Here is a 16,274-nt window from a genome sequence, read left to right as displayed (position 1 = left end):
TAAGTTTTCCGATTATAGATGCCTAATATTTTATTTATGTATTTACATAATTATGGTATAATCATTAATAGTATACTATATCCTAATATTTGACTAGTAGGGTACTGAACTATAAAAGCTGTAGGTTTTTGCCCCCTCAGTACAATTAAAGGCATTTACTCAGTGAGTGAGTGAGCAGTGGGAATATTCAGGTAGGGCCAGGCTGACCATTTCGGAGGTATGCTGTGGAGGCACGTAAGCAGTGTAAATAGACCTGCGTTTATTTTCACCTATTTGATGATGATTATTTTTTTAAACGAGGAAGAGCTGTATGGGTTGGACTTGGAGGCGTTTTCCCACTAGGAATGGAAGGGTAGGTAGACCAGGCCAGGGTCTGAGGGAAGGACTTGGCTTCCCAGGCAGAGACAGACTTAGACAGGCAGGAGTGTGAGAGGTCAGGACAAGACTGTCTTGAAAGGCTCTAAATTGCTGGTTGAGGACTTTGTACTTGGGCAATAAGGAACCATTAAAGACTCTCAGACAGAACAGATAGGTTGGACTTGAGTGATGCAGTGATTCATGGTTTGTTCGTATTTTAGTTTCTCCAGATCTGTGTGATTGCTTTTCAGTGCTAGTTTAAAAGCACACCCTAGGAAGTGGAATTATGATTTAGGTTAGGTTGGCAATAGGTGTTTATTTATATATAGATGTTTATTAGGTGCCCAGCATTGTGCTAAATATTAATTATCAATATGTTAGTATCTACTCTTAACATACGAATGCAGATAAGTCTTTAGGGTAACAGTCAACTGGAGCAGCACCTTACTCCACATAGTTTACATTTAAGCACTTTTCGTTTTGCAGTTATGTAAGGGTTTGTGTAGACTGGCATTAAAAGTTATGAGGGTAATAGAAATAATGTAAAGTTTAGGTATTTTTTTACTCTAAAATAACCCTAAAATAACTTTTAGTGCACTGGTTGACATAATTTAAACTTTAGAAAGCTTTCAAATATAAATTGTAGAAACAGCTTTTCTGAGTGGAGAGCTCTCACTCAGCTCTCTGAGATAAATATAGGAATGTCTTTTGTTAACTGACATAATGTCTGGAGCATATTTAAATTCTACATTTTTCTGTAACTCTTTGAAAACCAGTTTTTTTAATTAAGTTATAGATTATGGAAAAATCATAGGTTTTATGTGTTTGTATTTTTATTTATACATGACTCATTCACATTTGTGATTATATTTATGTAGTTTTCTAATATTTTCAGTTTAATTTAGTTGGCCTGTGTTTTTTCCTCCTCTAAGGAAACAAGAAAATTTGTTCTTTTAGCTTTTGGATTATTAAACCCCTTCTCCTTCTTTTCTTGAAAATTCTAAGTTATCAGCCATTTTCCTGAGTTGATAATGCTATTTTGCCTCCCTTGGGAAAAATCTTTTTACAGTTGTCAAAATCTGAAAGTAGTCATATGAAATAGAAATGGAGACCAGCTCCTTAAAATCTTAAGTAGTGTGCGTGAATGTATAAAATAACCTAAGCAAATAAATAATACATCCATGTTATAAATCTTCCCTAATCCCCTTTTTAAAGCTAAAAAGATTGTTACCGAATTTTGTTTGTGCTTTCAGTCTGCTGGGCCAGCTGTGGGAAACTGTGCTCTTCTCTCCTAGGCCACAGACCGCCACCAGCACGAAGTGGACACCGCTGTGTGGCAGATAACACCAATCTGTACGTGTTCGGAGGTTATAACCCAGATTATGATGAGTCAGGAGGGCCCGACAACGAAGACTATCCGCTCTTCAGGGAGCTCTGGCGGTACCATTTTGCTACAGGAGTATGGCACCAGATGGGCACAGATGGGTACATGCCCCGGGAACTGGCATCCATGTCACGTGAGTGCAGGCACTTCTGAACTTTTGACTTTTTGAAATGTCTGAGAGGTCCAGTTCAGTGTCACATGTTCTTTGTTAATAGTTTATAATAACACCAACATGATCAACCCTGTTAGTGGAGATAGACTTTCTACTCTGGCAATAATGCAGCATGGTGATTCAAAATCGCTTGAGAGTCACACCGTCCTAAATTTGAATTTGCTGTATATCGTTAGATGATTTTTAGCTTCAAGTTCCTTAGCTGTAAAATGGGATTAATGGTATCTCAGAAGGTTCAACATGAACTATCATATATATGCTCGGCAAAGTGCAGAGGGTTAGAAACTGGGGTTCTGATGATAATAGTTACTGAGTGAAGTACTTCACACGTGGTACCAGTTTAATTCTCAGCATTCCTGCAGGGCAGCTGCTGGCGCTGTGGCCATGGCACAGATGCAGAAACCGAGGCTTCAGAGACACCCCGTGGGCAGTGGCTAAGAGTGCAGGCTCAGGAGCCAAACTGCCTGGGGCTGAATCCCAGTGTGGCAGGGTTCCTTTGAGGAAACCTTCAACAAATAGATTAAACCACTCACCACTTCTGTTTCATTGTCTATAAAAATGGGGACAATAATAATAACTCCTATCTCACAGGGTTACTGTGGAGATTAGTTTAGAGAGATTTGATAACTCTCCTGGGGTCACACGGGAATTTACACCTAGCTCTCTCTGGCTCCAGAGCCCGTGCTGTCCACTTGTACACTGTATCAATTGAAGGCTGGGTAAAAAAATGCCATGGGAATAATACAGGAGCACTAGTTTGAGAGTATTCACCATTAGAGAAGGCAAGAAGACATGTGTGGCCACGTGTGTGCGTGTGCACGTGGTGGCAGGACCAGAAGAAGAACACCGAAGTCTCCAGCAGGGTGTTGGTGTTTCTTTTTACCTGGGGGAAGATGTAGACAACCGAAGCCATCATTTAAAATGTAGAGATCGTCCGCCTGGCAGAAAGAGTGATTCTCTTGCCCCTTGGTCCTGAGTCCCACTGGGTCTTCATTGAGGCGAAGATGACACTTCGTTTTCCTCTGCTTTGCTGCACACTGGACTGTCTCGAACTGTGGGGGTGCGCTCTAGCTCGTCACTCAGTGTTGCTACACAGAGTGTTTCGTGAGTTCCGCAAACGTGTGCTGAGTGCTTGTCACACACCACGGTGAGCTCCCTGACACTGTGCATGCGAGGGCGTCAGACCTTCTTCTGCAGAACTCTGTAGCAGGTGGATGTTGGTGGTTTGTGCTGTCTTCTGAAAGCAGTTAAGCAGACGTTTTCGAGTTTCTCAGATACCCTGTGTTTACGTGGGAATGCATTCGGGCAGCCAGTGCATAAACGGAGCTTGTGCTTCTCCTCCCCCAGTCGTGCTGCACGGAAACAACCTGCTAGTGTTCGGAGGCACAGGCATCCCCTTCGGCGAGAGCAACGGCAACGACGTGCACGTCTGCAACGTGAAGTACAAGCGGTGGGCCCTGCTCAGCTGCCGCGGGAAGAAGCCCAGCCGCATATACGGACAGGTACCGGTCCGCGGCCGGTCGGGCGGGGGCGTGTGTTCTGGGGGCAAACAATGCCAGAATCTTTTTATTACTACCGGATTTTAAAATGGAGAGTAAGTTTACTGTGGTTAATATTTGATTTTTTAGTTCTGATATGAAATTTTAATTTGTAAATCTGGTATCTTGCCGCCTTCTGTCCCCCCCCACCCTGCTTTATTTCTAATCCTCTTTAGGATTATGATCTAGACTTGTGTGGAAGTTTCTAAAATGGCAGGACCGCACCCCACTTCCACTCCCACCTCCAGCAAGAGCCTGGGCTCCGCCCGGCCTGGGCTCTGGCGTCTTTAGAGTGGAAGGATCTCTGAAGCGCTTTCTGACCCAAGGAGCAGAGTAGGCGATCCCTGCGCCTAAGGTCTGAGCTAAAACAGGTTATGTGGAGATTAGTTTCCAGTTAGGTTCCCGCACTTCAGACCTGGGTTTGGAAGGTTGTATCCAAAAAGACAGGGTGCAGCTCACCGTATGTCAGAGACCCTTCGAGAATAATGGGCTAAACTTAAAGCAGCCAATCTGTGGTTTCTCACCAACTGGCTGGCGTGGGCACTGAAGGAGCGCTGTGGAGCTCACTGCGGAGAGGCAGCCGGGGAACTGTCCGCCAACCGCAGGAGGCACGGAGCCCCTAAGGAGTGAGTGTAGCAGCAGCCAGACTTACGGCGAAGGAGAGTCTCCTGGAAAACGCCAAGTTTTGGGGACTGACTCCCAACTCTAGATCTTACCTAAGGGGTTCTGGTGGCTTCCTTTCATGTCTCCTCCTTCTTCTTGGGCACATTTTTCCTCATACTGCTTAGAAAGACAAGCAGCTTTCAATGGAAATGCTCATGTCCATGATCTACAAATTCTTTGGTTGCCTAGAAGCCCTACGGATTAGCAGACCACCTCGCCAAGGTAGAACTTGCTTTCCAGCTGAGCACAGGTTTACCTGTCTAAACATAATCTCTGCATTCTCTAAAATCTGCAGTCCTTTACCTTAAAGGGCTGGTATTTTTGAAGGTTAAAAAATACAAGAAAATTTCATAAAACTTGATTTGGGGATATCTAATAAGTTTATATTCTTTAGTCAAGCGCTAACGAGTCGGTCCTGCTCACTTGTCCTCACTTCCCAGGCCATGGCTATCATCAACGGCTCCCTCTATGTCTTCGGAGGGACAACCGGGTACATTTACAGCACAGACCTGCACAAATTAGATCTGAACACCAGGGAGTGGACACAGCTGAAACCAAACAACCTCTCCTGTGATCTGCCAGAAGAGAGGTGAGGTTCTGGGATTAAAGCATATGTATTCTTTCTTCCTAAGATTTGACTTTTTTCAGAATATTGGTGATGTGGTTTGAAAAAACCCTTTGCCCTGGTTGAAATAGCCGCTGGTTGTTAGATCCCCATTTAGCATTAAAGCAGGGTCTCCTGGTCAAGGATTGATATTTCCCTCTAAACTATATAATTTTTTTTCACGTTATGTCCTCATATATTTCAGTTTTTCTCCATTAGAAAGATAGTAACACTTTGAAGAGGAAACCAATAGCAGCAATTGTAAATAAGTTTCATATCACAGGCAAAACAATTACTTTCTGGTTATTTTTTTAATTTCCCTTCTTAGCTTGCATACCAGGAGTCTTCGGCTCATTTGCGCACCGCTGTACCCCCAGTGCAGGGCTTGGTGCCGTGCCTGCAGTAGTCCTCAGTGAAAACTGACTGGGGGTGGATGCCTGGGAAGGAGGGAGGGATGGCAGGCGGGGGAGGCTGGTGGCTGGAGGGTTTTTCACTTTAGTTGCTTTGTAAAACACTCAAACATCACGTGATTCTCTCTAGCTGCCTTCTGGTAGGTCCTAGCCTTTTCACTTTTCTTTCCTAATAGCAGTTGCCTCTTAGGATTCAACTCACTGGAAAACTTGGTGAGATCTTTTGTCCTCTAGTTTAAAGGCAAAGATAGTAAACAATTTTTTAAATCTTTCTGATAGACTAATCCAAGATCTCTTTGTTGTCTTTCAAGAAAATGGTATGCAGTGCTAAGGAAGAATTATCCTCATTGTAGGATGTTAGAAGGCTGACCATTGCAGGTCACCATGAGAGGCCTTGGGAGATGGACTAATAACTGGAATGATTTGGATATAATTTATTTTGTTAGCACCATGGCCTTCAGGAAAAGGAGGAAATAAATTAAGTTTTCAAAGCATTTTTTAAAATTATATTTATTGATTATGCTATTACAGTTGTCCGGATTTTTTCCCTTCGCCCCCCTCCATCCAGCACCCATACTCCCTCAGGCAACCCCCACACCATTGTTCAGGTCCATGGGTCATGCGTGTAGGTTCTTTGGCTGCTCCCTTTCCTACACTATACTTTACATCCCCATGAATATTCTGTAACTACCAGTTTGTACTTCTTAATCCCCCTACCTCTTCACCCATTCCCCCAAGCTCTCCCATCTGGCGATTATCAACACGCCCTCTGCATCCCTGATTCTAGCTCCGTTCTTGTTTGCTTAGTTTGTTTTTTAGATGTAATTGTTGATAGATATGTATTTATTGCCATTTTATTGTTTATAGATTTCATCTTCTTTTTCTTAAATAAGTCCCTTTAACATTTCATATAATAATGGTTTGGTGACAGTGAACTCCTTTAGTTTTTTTTGTCTGGGAAGCTCTTTATCTGCTTTTCTATTCTAAATGATAGCGTTACTGGTTAGAGCAATCTTGACTGTAGGTCCCTGCTTTTCATGACTTTGAATATTTCTTGCCAATCTCTTCTAACCTGCAAAGTGTCTTTTGAGAAATCAGCTGACAGGTCTTATGGGTGCACTTTATAGGTGACTAACTTTTTTTCTCTTGCTGTTTTTAAGATTCTCTTGTTATCTTTAATTGTGGATAATTTAGTTATAATGTGTCTTGGAGTGGGCCTCTTTGCATCCATCTTATTTGGGACTCTGTGCTTCCTGGACTTGCATGTCTATTTCCTTCACCAAATTAGGGATGTTTTCTTTTATTATTTAATCAAATAGGTTTCCAATTTCTTGCTCTTTCTCTTCTCCTTCTGGCACCCCTATGATGCAAAAGTTGGAATGCTTGAAGTTGTCCTGGAGGCTGCTTACACTGTCCTTAGTTTTTGGATTCTTTTTTCTTCTTGTAGTTTTGATAGGTTGTTTTTTTCTTCCTTGTGTTTCAAATCATTGATTCGATTTTGGGCTTCATCCACTCTACTGTTATTTCCCTGTAAATTGTTCTTTAATTCAACTAGTGTATCCTTCATTTCTGAATAGATCTTTTTTATGCTGCTGAGGTCCTCACTAAGTTCCTTGAACATCCTTATAACCACTGTTTTGAACTCTGCGTCTCATAGATTGCTTATCTCCATTTTGTTTAGCTCTTTTTCTGGAGTTTGGATCTGTTCTTTCATTTGGACCATGTTTCTTTGTCTCCTCATTTTGGGAGCCTCCCTGTGTTTGTTTCTATGGATTAGGTAGGGTTGCTTTGATTCCATGTCTTGGTAGTGTGGCCTAATATAATATAGTGAGTGCCCTGTAGGGTCCAGTGTCACAGCCTCCGCTTTCACCCAAGCTGGGTGCATGAGGTGTGCCCTTTGTGGGGGCTGAGTACAGACTCCTCTTGTAGTCGAGCCTTAGGTGCTGTTGGCAGATCAATGGGAGAGATTTACCCAGGCCAGTCAGCTGCAAGGACTGGCTGTGATCACTGACTACCAACCTCTGCTCTCTGTGGAAGATCAGCTATGCAAAGACAGGGTGGTGGCCCTGGGGTTTCCCTAGTGGTGTAGGCCAAGGTCAGCCCCCACCTGTGTTTTGCCCTGGGCCACCCTGCCTGAGCTGTAAAGCAATCTGAGATGGCTGCTATTTGTGCTGGGCTTGGAGATTCCCAGGTGAAGCTAAGCTGTGAATCTGGCTGGCTGCTCCTAGTGCCCAACCTGGGGCTCACTGAGACTGGTTGTTGCTTGTTTTAGAGGATATAGGAAGTTGTGAAGCTGTGGGCCAAGACCAGCCATTCACATGGAAAAGCAGCTTGGGTGGGCCTGTAAGCTGGGTGGGGTGGGGTGTCAGGGGATCTCCAGGGTGGGGAAAACAGTGTTTGGCAGCTTGATGGAGTCTCAGATGTGGCACCAGCTTGCCAGCTCTGTGGGGAGAGGGTTTAGAAAAGGGGCAATGGCCTCAGCTCACCTTGATGACAGATATTTCAGTTCCTCCCTGTATGCCACTGGTGCCTTTCAAGCTGCTAGCATGCTGTTGGAGCTCAGAGGGAGTGAGTCTGAGTAGGTGAGTCTGTGTGTGGGTTCTTTAAGAGGAGCTGCCTGGGGCTTCAGAAGTTTCTTCCACTGACTCAATCCCCACTGGTTTTTGTAGCCAGAAATTGTGGGGACTTATTTTCCTGGCATTGGAACCCTGGGCTGGGGGTCTGGTGTGGGGCTGGGACTCCTCATTCCTAACATATCTCTCCTGAATTTTTATCTACTACACGTGTATGTGGGACCAGTCTGTTCAGCGTCCGTGCCCCTCCTACCAGTCTGGATGGATATGGTTTCTTTAATTCCAAAATTGTCAGACTTACATTCAACTTGATTTCTGATGGTTCTGAGTTCTATATTTTAGTTGTAAAAATTCTGACGTGGTTGTGAGAGGAGTCATGCCGTGTCTGCCTATGATGCCGTCCTGACTGGAAGCCTTCAAAGCCTTTTAACATGGTTGCCTTCTTTGAATCATATATGGACGAATACATTGTTTCAGCTTGTAGCTAGACTGCTTGCATGAAAGTTCTAGTAGGCATTCCACATTACATCCATAGTTGTACGTAGCATATTTTTTCTGGTATCTTTGTATCTGTTAAATAAATATTTTTGTTTAAAAGCCCAAAGTCTAGGGTTTCTAATTAAATGTAGGCAAATCACATTTCAAATCTCTATAATAGCTTCCCTCCTATGCAAAGTTATCACAGAAAGATTATAGAAAATCTAGAAAATACAAATAAACAAAATGAAGAAATAAAAAACAAAACCTAAACTCAGATAACCAGGGTTAACATTTTTTATATAACCTTATAATAATTTTCTTTGCATATTTACTTATCTATAAAATTTTAATGGAATTATCACCTGTCTGCTCTTATATACCATTAAAACAACTTCTCAATATATTAATCATTTTGTATGCTGACATTCTTACTGTTTATATACTAATCTATATTATTTATATTTTATAATTTAACCAATTCACTGTTATTAAACACTTAGGTTATGTCTAATAATTTATTATTATAAATAGTGATCCAGTAAAAACCTTTATGGCTAAATCTTAGGTAGATCATTTTTCACTTAATTATAAACATTTCATTGTGTATTTCAGATACAGACATGAAATTGCACATGATGGGCAGAGAATTTACATCTTGGGAGGTGGTACTTCCTGGACAGCTTACTCCTTAAACAAGGTATTATTAAAAAGAAAAAGAGAGAGAGAGAAGTATAGAGGGAGGCATGTGCTATGCTCAATAAGCAAGATAATTCTGTCACTGTAGATATTTTAATTTTTGAAAAGATTCTTCATCAGCATCTATTTTATGTTCCATGCTCTTTGTCATGTGAGGCTGAACTCTGTGCCCCTGATGTGCTCTCCAGTTGACAGCTGCCTTATCACACACTGAATGTGCTTCATGAAAATTATCCCCTTATGCTGGATGAGGAAAGTGACTAGAAGGAAGATGTAGTAGCTTGAATGGAGCAACTAATTAGAGTTGGAACCAGGATTCTCAGAATGTCACATCCCTCTCATTGTCAATGCCCTGTATCTAAAAGAACAGGTATTTTTAGGGCTATGTGTCACTAACTTTAGAAAGCTGAGCTCTGAAGGGCTTTTATTCATCCATCCCTGTGGCATTTGTGAACGCACATGTCCCGGGGGAAACTAGAGTAGGCCGCAGAGAGAGCGAGCTCCTGGTCTGCTTTGGAACCTTAATGGTCTTTTTTGAGTTTGGTCCAAACTGTATTTCCCGTGTTTTCTTACCAACACTTGCTTTTGTTTTCTGTTATAAAAATGATGCATTTGGCCCTGGCCAGGTAGCTCAGTTGGTTAGAGTGTCGTCTGACGCCCAGGGCTGCAGGTGTGATCCCCATCAGGGCACACACAAGAGCCAACCAGTGAACGCATAAATGAGTGAAACGGCGAGTCGGTGTCTCTCTCTCTGCCTCTCTCGCCCCTCCTCTTCCCTCTCTGCTTCCTCCTTCCCTCCCTTTCTCTAAAGTCAATTTAAAGATGATAAAATTCATTGTAGAAAATGTGAAAACTTCAGAATTCCACTATTTCACTTCATTTTTTAATGATTTTAAAATATTGAGATCATATCCATGCTTAATTTTTACTTGTTTCATTTAATGTTTTAGCTTATATTAGAATTAGCAAAGAGCAGATAAAAATAAAGGCAAAGGAGACTTTTCAACCAAGAAATATGTTTGCACTGGCTGTTAAAAGTTTAGTTTTTGGTCTAGCTAAAATTGTTTGTGTGTCTTTTTTTTTTCTTGCCAAGATCCATGCATACAACCTTGAAACAAATGCGTGGGAGGAAATTGCAACAAAACCCCATGAAAAAATAGGTAAATGTATAATACTTATTCTTCTATCTTTAACAAATGTGTTTTAAGATGTTTTGGAAGGGGAAATTAATTTTATTGAGTTAATGACAAGTAAAATATCTATTGAACTAGTATTAGAAATCACTTATATTCCTTAGCCGAGTTATTCCTTTTCTTCAGCAATCGAGCAGAGACTTTTACATTTTTTTAAATTTTTTAATTTTTTAATTGTTATTCTGTAACAGTTGTCCCAAATTTCCCCCCTTTGCCCTCTTCCACCCAGCCCACCCCCCGCTCCCACAGTCAGTCCCCACACCGTTGTCCATGTCCACCGGTCACTCATCCATGTTTTCTGACTAGTCCCTTCCCCTGCTTTCCACCATTGTCCCCACCCTCCTCTCCTCTGGCAGAGGATTGCAGAATTCTGTGGAAGTTGGGAAGTGTGGGTGGGATAAGAAATAGGTACTTAAATCAAGATCCTCCTGTCTGTGGATAAAAGGGCTTGGGAAAGCCACTTCTAACCCCTGACCCTGCCACCCCACTCGGTTTCCCTGGCACCTTGACATTGTACCGCTGCGAGACTTCCGATCGATGGCTTTATGTCAGTGTGGAATTCGGAGGGAATGGAAGGGCCAGCCACTGTCTACTGAGTGCAGCAAAGGGCTTGTTTTAGGTGAGTGCTCATTCCCAGTCTTTCTGTGAATAAGGAATTCCTGTGTTTATGTGTTGGCAGGTTTTCCTGCAGCCCGGAGATGTCACAGTTGTGTTCAAATAAAAAATGGTAAGAAGTTCCAAATAATGTCTTATTCCTTAATGATAGCTCCTTAAAAGAGGCTATCATTTGGGAAGAATATATTTCTTGTAGTTTCAACTTAAAGGGAAATCCATAAAACTATGCCTCTCTCAGCAATTTTTATTAAGTAAACTAGTATGTTTGGGTTCCTTCAGTTATCAGAGAAGTTGAAAATTGATGGTAAGTAAGCTTTTATTACACCACCTGATTTTCAGCACTCCACTGCAGCCGATGTTGGTGGCTGTGGTGGGGAATACGAATAATCTTGACAAGCAGTAGAGGCCTCGGTGAATGTTGTATTAAAATTGTAATAACATCTTCAGCCCTGGCTGGTGTGGCTCAGTGGACTGACCGCTGGCCTGTGAACCAAGGGGTTGCTGGTTCGATTCCCTGTCAGGGCACATGGCTGGGTTTTGGATCAGGTCCCTGGTTGGGGGCGTGGGAGAGGCAGCCATACATTGATGTTTCTTTCTTTCTCTTCCTCCCTTTCTCTAAAAATAAATAAATAAATAAAACCTTTTTAAAAAATTGTAATAACATCTTCAGAATGTTATTTCATAAAGTTTGTTCTGTTCTCTGTCTGATGCTAAATAGAATTCTTAGCTCATTCTTTGGCCGTACTACAACAAAGGCATTGTCTGGCTTCAGAAGGCAGCTGCAGCTGCTTTATCTAAGTGTGATAAATGACTCCTCTTTGGATAACCTTTCTGTCTTTTAATTTACAGCTTATTTTATCATTTGATGTAGCACCTAAAATTTTTTTCTGGGAGGAAGCTGTGTGTAACCGAGTTTGATGCCCGTGTCCTTTCAGCAGCCCAGGCTGGACCGTGCTAGGCGCGTGCTGCCGTCTCCAGCACAGAGGTCCTTTGTGTCGCGCTCCTGCCTCTGGATAAGATTTATCGGTGGTGGCGTGGTTCAGCTTTGCCTCTCGAAGAATGGAGCTGTGCTTTTCTTGAATCCTAGCCAAAAAGGTTTCCAGTGTATTTAATAGTGTAATTAAGTATTGGCTTAAACTTGATCTAGACCTGAATTAAGACATCTATTCACTTGATTCTTTGAGACCAGGCACCACACAAACAGAATTCAGCTTTAGTTCTGGGCATTTAGTTTGAAGGTACACATACCCTTCGTTACAGGTTGGCTAATTAGTTATAACTAACTGAATTGACGAAAGCAAAACAAGAAAAAACTCTGATTTTGGGAAGGTCTTTTTTCTGGTGTAAATAACCACTTATATCAAACAGGCTCCAGACTGTCCTCCTTGGGCTGCAGAAAGCTGGGAAGGCCTCCTGGGCCCCACGCTGGGCGTTCCCCACACGCCTCTCCTCAGGTCACACGTCCGTCCGTGTGGGGCACGTCCGTCTCCTTGGACAGACCCGTGTCGATCCTTTCCGGGGCGTCACTGGAAGGGAGAGTTCACACGCTGGTGGTCTGCAGATGTGTTTTATTTGGCTCACATGTGTATTAAAATTTTTTGAGTTAATAGATAACTCTTAAACATCGAAATATTTCACTTTTAAAGAAATCCAGATTTCCAGGTTCTCTTGAAAAAATGGGAGGATCTGGCCATTGCCGACCTTAAGTCCTGCGCGGTGCGAGCAGCCGTCGCCGCCTGCCCTCTCCCCCTGTGGCGCACGTGCACTCCTGCTCGTGTCTTTTCCCCGATCTCCTTGCTCACTCCCTTTCTATGCCTGGCACCTAGACGTGGAGCCAGACACGCACCCTCCTTAGAGGTCTGCACCCTTAGTCCTAGCACAGATCCCAGCATCATGTGCGAACTCTGCCGAGGGACCAGGTGGCCGCAGGAGAGGCCTGCCCAGCTGACGTCCTCTGCGGCCTGGGGACTCGGCTGAACTGGGCCCAGGCCAACCAGCCACGTGCTCCAGTTACAGAACACGCAGTAGCTGTGGCTCATTTTCTTTGTGTGATCTTGGCTTTCTCTTTTTTTGATAGATGTGTTTATTTGTGGGGGCTACAATGGAGAAGTGATCCTGGGGGATATCTGGAAATTGAATCTGCAGACTTTTCAATGGGTGAAGCTCCCAGCTACCATGCCAGAACCCGTTTATTTTCACTGCGCAGCTGTTACTCCGGTGAGCTTTTATTTTCCTATCTTCCCCATGCAGGTGCAGATGCTAGGGACATCTTTTTATGGATATTAGCAAGAAAAAGAAATTCTGATATTAGCAAACCTTGGATTAAGAATGTGTTTTTAGCCCAGGCTGATGTGGCTCAGTGACAGCCTGCAAATCGAAAGGTCACTGGTTCGATTCTCAGTGAGGGCACAGGCCTGGGTTGCAGGTTGGGTCTCTAGTTGGGGGTGTGTGAAACACAACCGATAGATAAGCTAGATACATGTTTCTCTCCCTCTCTTTCTCACTCCCTTCCCCTCTTTCTAAGAGTAAATACATTAAATCTTTTTTAAAAAATGTGTTTTTAAAACGTTCTTCCAGAGCTAGCTCTTCTTCTGAAACAGGGAGAAAACCCAGCATCTACAAATTTAAGAGAGCGGCACAAATGTGAGGGAGATGCTGCGTGTGGCGTCCAGGCTGTCAGTGGGGGCAGAAGGGTTTCCCGGGAGGGCAGAGTAGGTTCACCCCGAGATGCCATGTTATTGGAGGTTCTGCTAGTTTTTTGAATGCAGAGACCTTCATTTTCATTTCTGTATTCCCTATGTGGAGTACAATGTATACTTTAATGTTTGTTGAAGTAAAAAAAAAATCTATAGTTTTTCCCTTACGAGCTCATTCATTATTTAAACCGACCTTTATCCCTGAACTATGTTGGGATCAGTGAGAAATATTTTGTTTCATTTCACCTCAGTTCAGCCTACGATGACTGACGTTGCTTGAATCTCCAGCCTTAGTGTCTGTTTCTCTCCATGTGAACCTGTCCTCTCTGACTGCCGTTTGCTCGCAGGCTGGCTGCATGTACATCCACGGAGGAGTGGTGAACATCCACGAGAACAAACGGACAGGCTCCCTGTTTAAGATCTGGCTGGTGGTGCCCAGCCTGCTGGAACTGGCCTGGGAGAGGCTGCTCGCAGCCTTCCCTAACCTGGCCAGCCTCTCCCGAACACAGCTTCTGCACCTCGGACTCACACAGGGACTCATCGAGCGCTTGAAATGAGGATTTCTGGACTGTTCATTGATACTGGAAATGTTAATTTAAAGAGACTCCTTTATTTATGGGCAGTGTAGAATGTGCTACAAAGAGGATTGGTTACCCTGATCAAGGCCTTATTCAGAAAATACATCAGATGCCTTTCTGTACATTGGTTTTAAGTTTATGGAATCTCACTTTCCCTTGTGCTCCTTTCTTTGGTTCTCTCCCTCCCGCCCCAGTGCACACACTCATACACACACTCACACACTGTACTCCCTCTTCCTTGATGGGGCTGAGGGAGAGTCTGAAAATACCTAATGATGTTATGAATTAAGATAAGAATTTTTTAGACGAACTTTCAACGTACGACCATGTCAGCCAGGCTCTATAAATTACAGCAACATCATCAATGAAAACAAAGATAAAATTAAAAAAATTAAAATCTTGCAACAGCAGCAAGATGTTTGGGGGGGCTAGAACAAGAAGGCTAACCTTGAGAATCTCGCAGGCTGCATGGAAAGCTAGATGTTTGACTTACTGTTTTCCAAGATACATCTGAGGAGCTGGTTCTAATGGTAGCAGTGGTTGACATCTTGCTGCAGAGATACCCAAACCTCGTTTTTTGACTTTGGGGGAAATTTAAGCAGCTCAGCAGCTCTTGGTTAGCGATATCTTTTCTCATCCTTATGGTGCCAGCAATGCTTAGAGTTGACAATGGCTTTGTCAAAAAACTTATGTGTGTGTCGTAGTTGTGCTGTTTGTTGTTGCTCTTAGAAATTATGACACCAAGCTCGTTTCAAATCAAGAAACTTATGGTGGCCAAAGTTCTTTGTTTGCGCGGTTTTGAAATTCTATGCTTATTAATGGTTTCAAGTATCTCTTTGACTTCTTACTTCTTCATGGGGAATCGCAGACCCAAAATATGCGGCACAAACGCTGTGTGATGTACATGTGAGCCCGTGAGAGGCCAGAGAAGAGCCGGGCAGGGGCTTCGCTCTGGGCTGTGGGCTTTGACCGTCACACTGACCGTTTCCTTTTAGAGCTTGTTTCTTCTCTAACTCTGGGCCATGCACCTGCCGTTTTCGTAGGCAGTGGGGTGTATCTCTAGAAAGCCAGTTGGCCCTTGATTTTTCTTGTAGCTTATTGCTTCCTTTCTGTCTGCTTTAATGTGCACGGTGCTGTAATTGTCTAGTAAATTGGATCAAAGGTCTTAGGAGAAAAAACACAGGTCATCCTTCCCAAAGAGCTAAGCATCATTTTAAAAACTTGCATGAGGAAGGAATGGAATCAAGGATCATTCACTTTTCAGTTGAAATTCTAGCTCTGGTTTGTTTTGTGTTGACTTTTAATTCTGAAGAAGAAATGACCTAAATTTTCCCTCGCTTTGCCATCAGGCTGCGGGAGTAGTTCAGCAGGTCAGTGAGAGGTGAGCACGCGGCAGGCCTCAGGTGCATGGCAGGTGCTAAAGGCACGCGGTGCTGATCATCCCGTTGCTAACCTCACAGCAGGAGACTCAGATGGGAGATGTGGGACTCATTTTTCCTTTAAGTGCCTCTTTTTCACTTAGCTTTTAAAGTTTTTCTTTTTCCTTCATCCCAGAAGGGATATCTTTAGCTCATGTGTGGATTTAAAATCACCTTTGAGTCATGGCTAAAAAGTTCCCATCTAATGTTCAGTTCTGGGGTAGAGAAAAGTGTGGCCTCTAGACTTGAACTCCTGACTTGGCCTTGTTATAACATCCCATCCATGTTGGGTTGAGTTCATGGAGCCTGCATCTGGCAAGGTCTTGCACTAACCATTCATCTGTGAATGTGGGTCCCTCCGTGGGGAGTGAGGGCTGTGGAGGAGAGGCAGGAGGAGGAGGAACTCCTCTAGAGGCCCTACCCCCATCTTGCCACACCCAGTCTGTTTGGCACCGAACTCACCACCCGCTGCTGGGCTTGTTCCGATGAGGAGTTCTGTCCAGAGCAAGTCAGTCTGAGCAGCCCCGTGAGGTCTAACCAGGCTCTGCTGCCTGGCTCCAGCCTGGTCTCTGGAGCACCGGGGGAGATACGGCCAGAATGAAACAAGTCATGCTGTCTAGGGTGATGAAAGGCTTTTTTCATGGATTTACATAGGGACCAAAGACTAGAATGCTCATCCTCTGTGCTTTTCTCCTTCCATGGTTCTTGGGATATAAGTGGGTGCCTAGCTGCTCCTACACCATGGAGCTAGAAAGACAGTCCGGTTCAATCCATACTTGCCAGCATCCTTTTTAAAGCCTTCTAGGGGCTGACTCCTTTGAGGTAGACTTTGGGGGCCTGACACCCAAGACCTTGTGTGTGACATTTTCATAAAAGTGTACATCTTTGGTCTAAAGT

General features: G+C 43.4%; 1 protein-coding gene across 1 annotated transcript in view; it reads left to right on the top strand.

The window, feature by feature from the left end:
• The window catches only part of KLHDC10 (kelch domain containing 10), a 51,990-nt gene extending 35,980 nt beyond the window's left edge, over nt 1-16,010 (top strand). Inside the window, exons 3-10 of the mRNA XM_045855623.1 lie at nt 1,653-1,874; nt 3,261-3,415; nt 4,555-4,703; nt 8,794-8,878; nt 9,971-10,037; nt 10,750-10,797; nt 12,763-12,902; nt 13,729-16,010. Coding sequence (XP_045711579.1) covers nt 1,653-1,874; nt 3,261-3,415; nt 4,555-4,703; nt 8,794-8,878; nt 9,971-10,037; nt 10,750-10,797; nt 12,763-12,902; nt 13,729-13,938 — 1,076 coding nt within the window. The 3' untranslated portion in view covers nt 13,939-16,010. The remainder of the gene's footprint in view (nt 1-1,652; nt 1,875-3,260; nt 3,416-4,554; nt 4,704-8,793; nt 8,879-9,970; nt 10,038-10,749; nt 10,798-12,762; nt 12,903-13,728) is intronic.
• Nucleotides 16,011-16,274: the final 264 nt, after the last annotated feature.

Source organism: Phyllostomus hastatus, unplaced genomic scaffold, assembly GCF_019186645.2.
Source record: "Phyllostomus hastatus isolate PE091 unplaced genomic scaffold, TTU_PhHast_1.1 phas_scaffold_114, whole genome shotgun sequence".
Classification (NCBI taxonomy): Eukaryota; Metazoa; Chordata; class Mammalia; order Chiroptera; family Phyllostomidae; genus Phyllostomus; species Phyllostomus hastatus.
The sequence above is the reverse complement of the archived record's forward strand: the minus strand, read 5'-3'. Positions and strand labels throughout refer to the sequence as shown.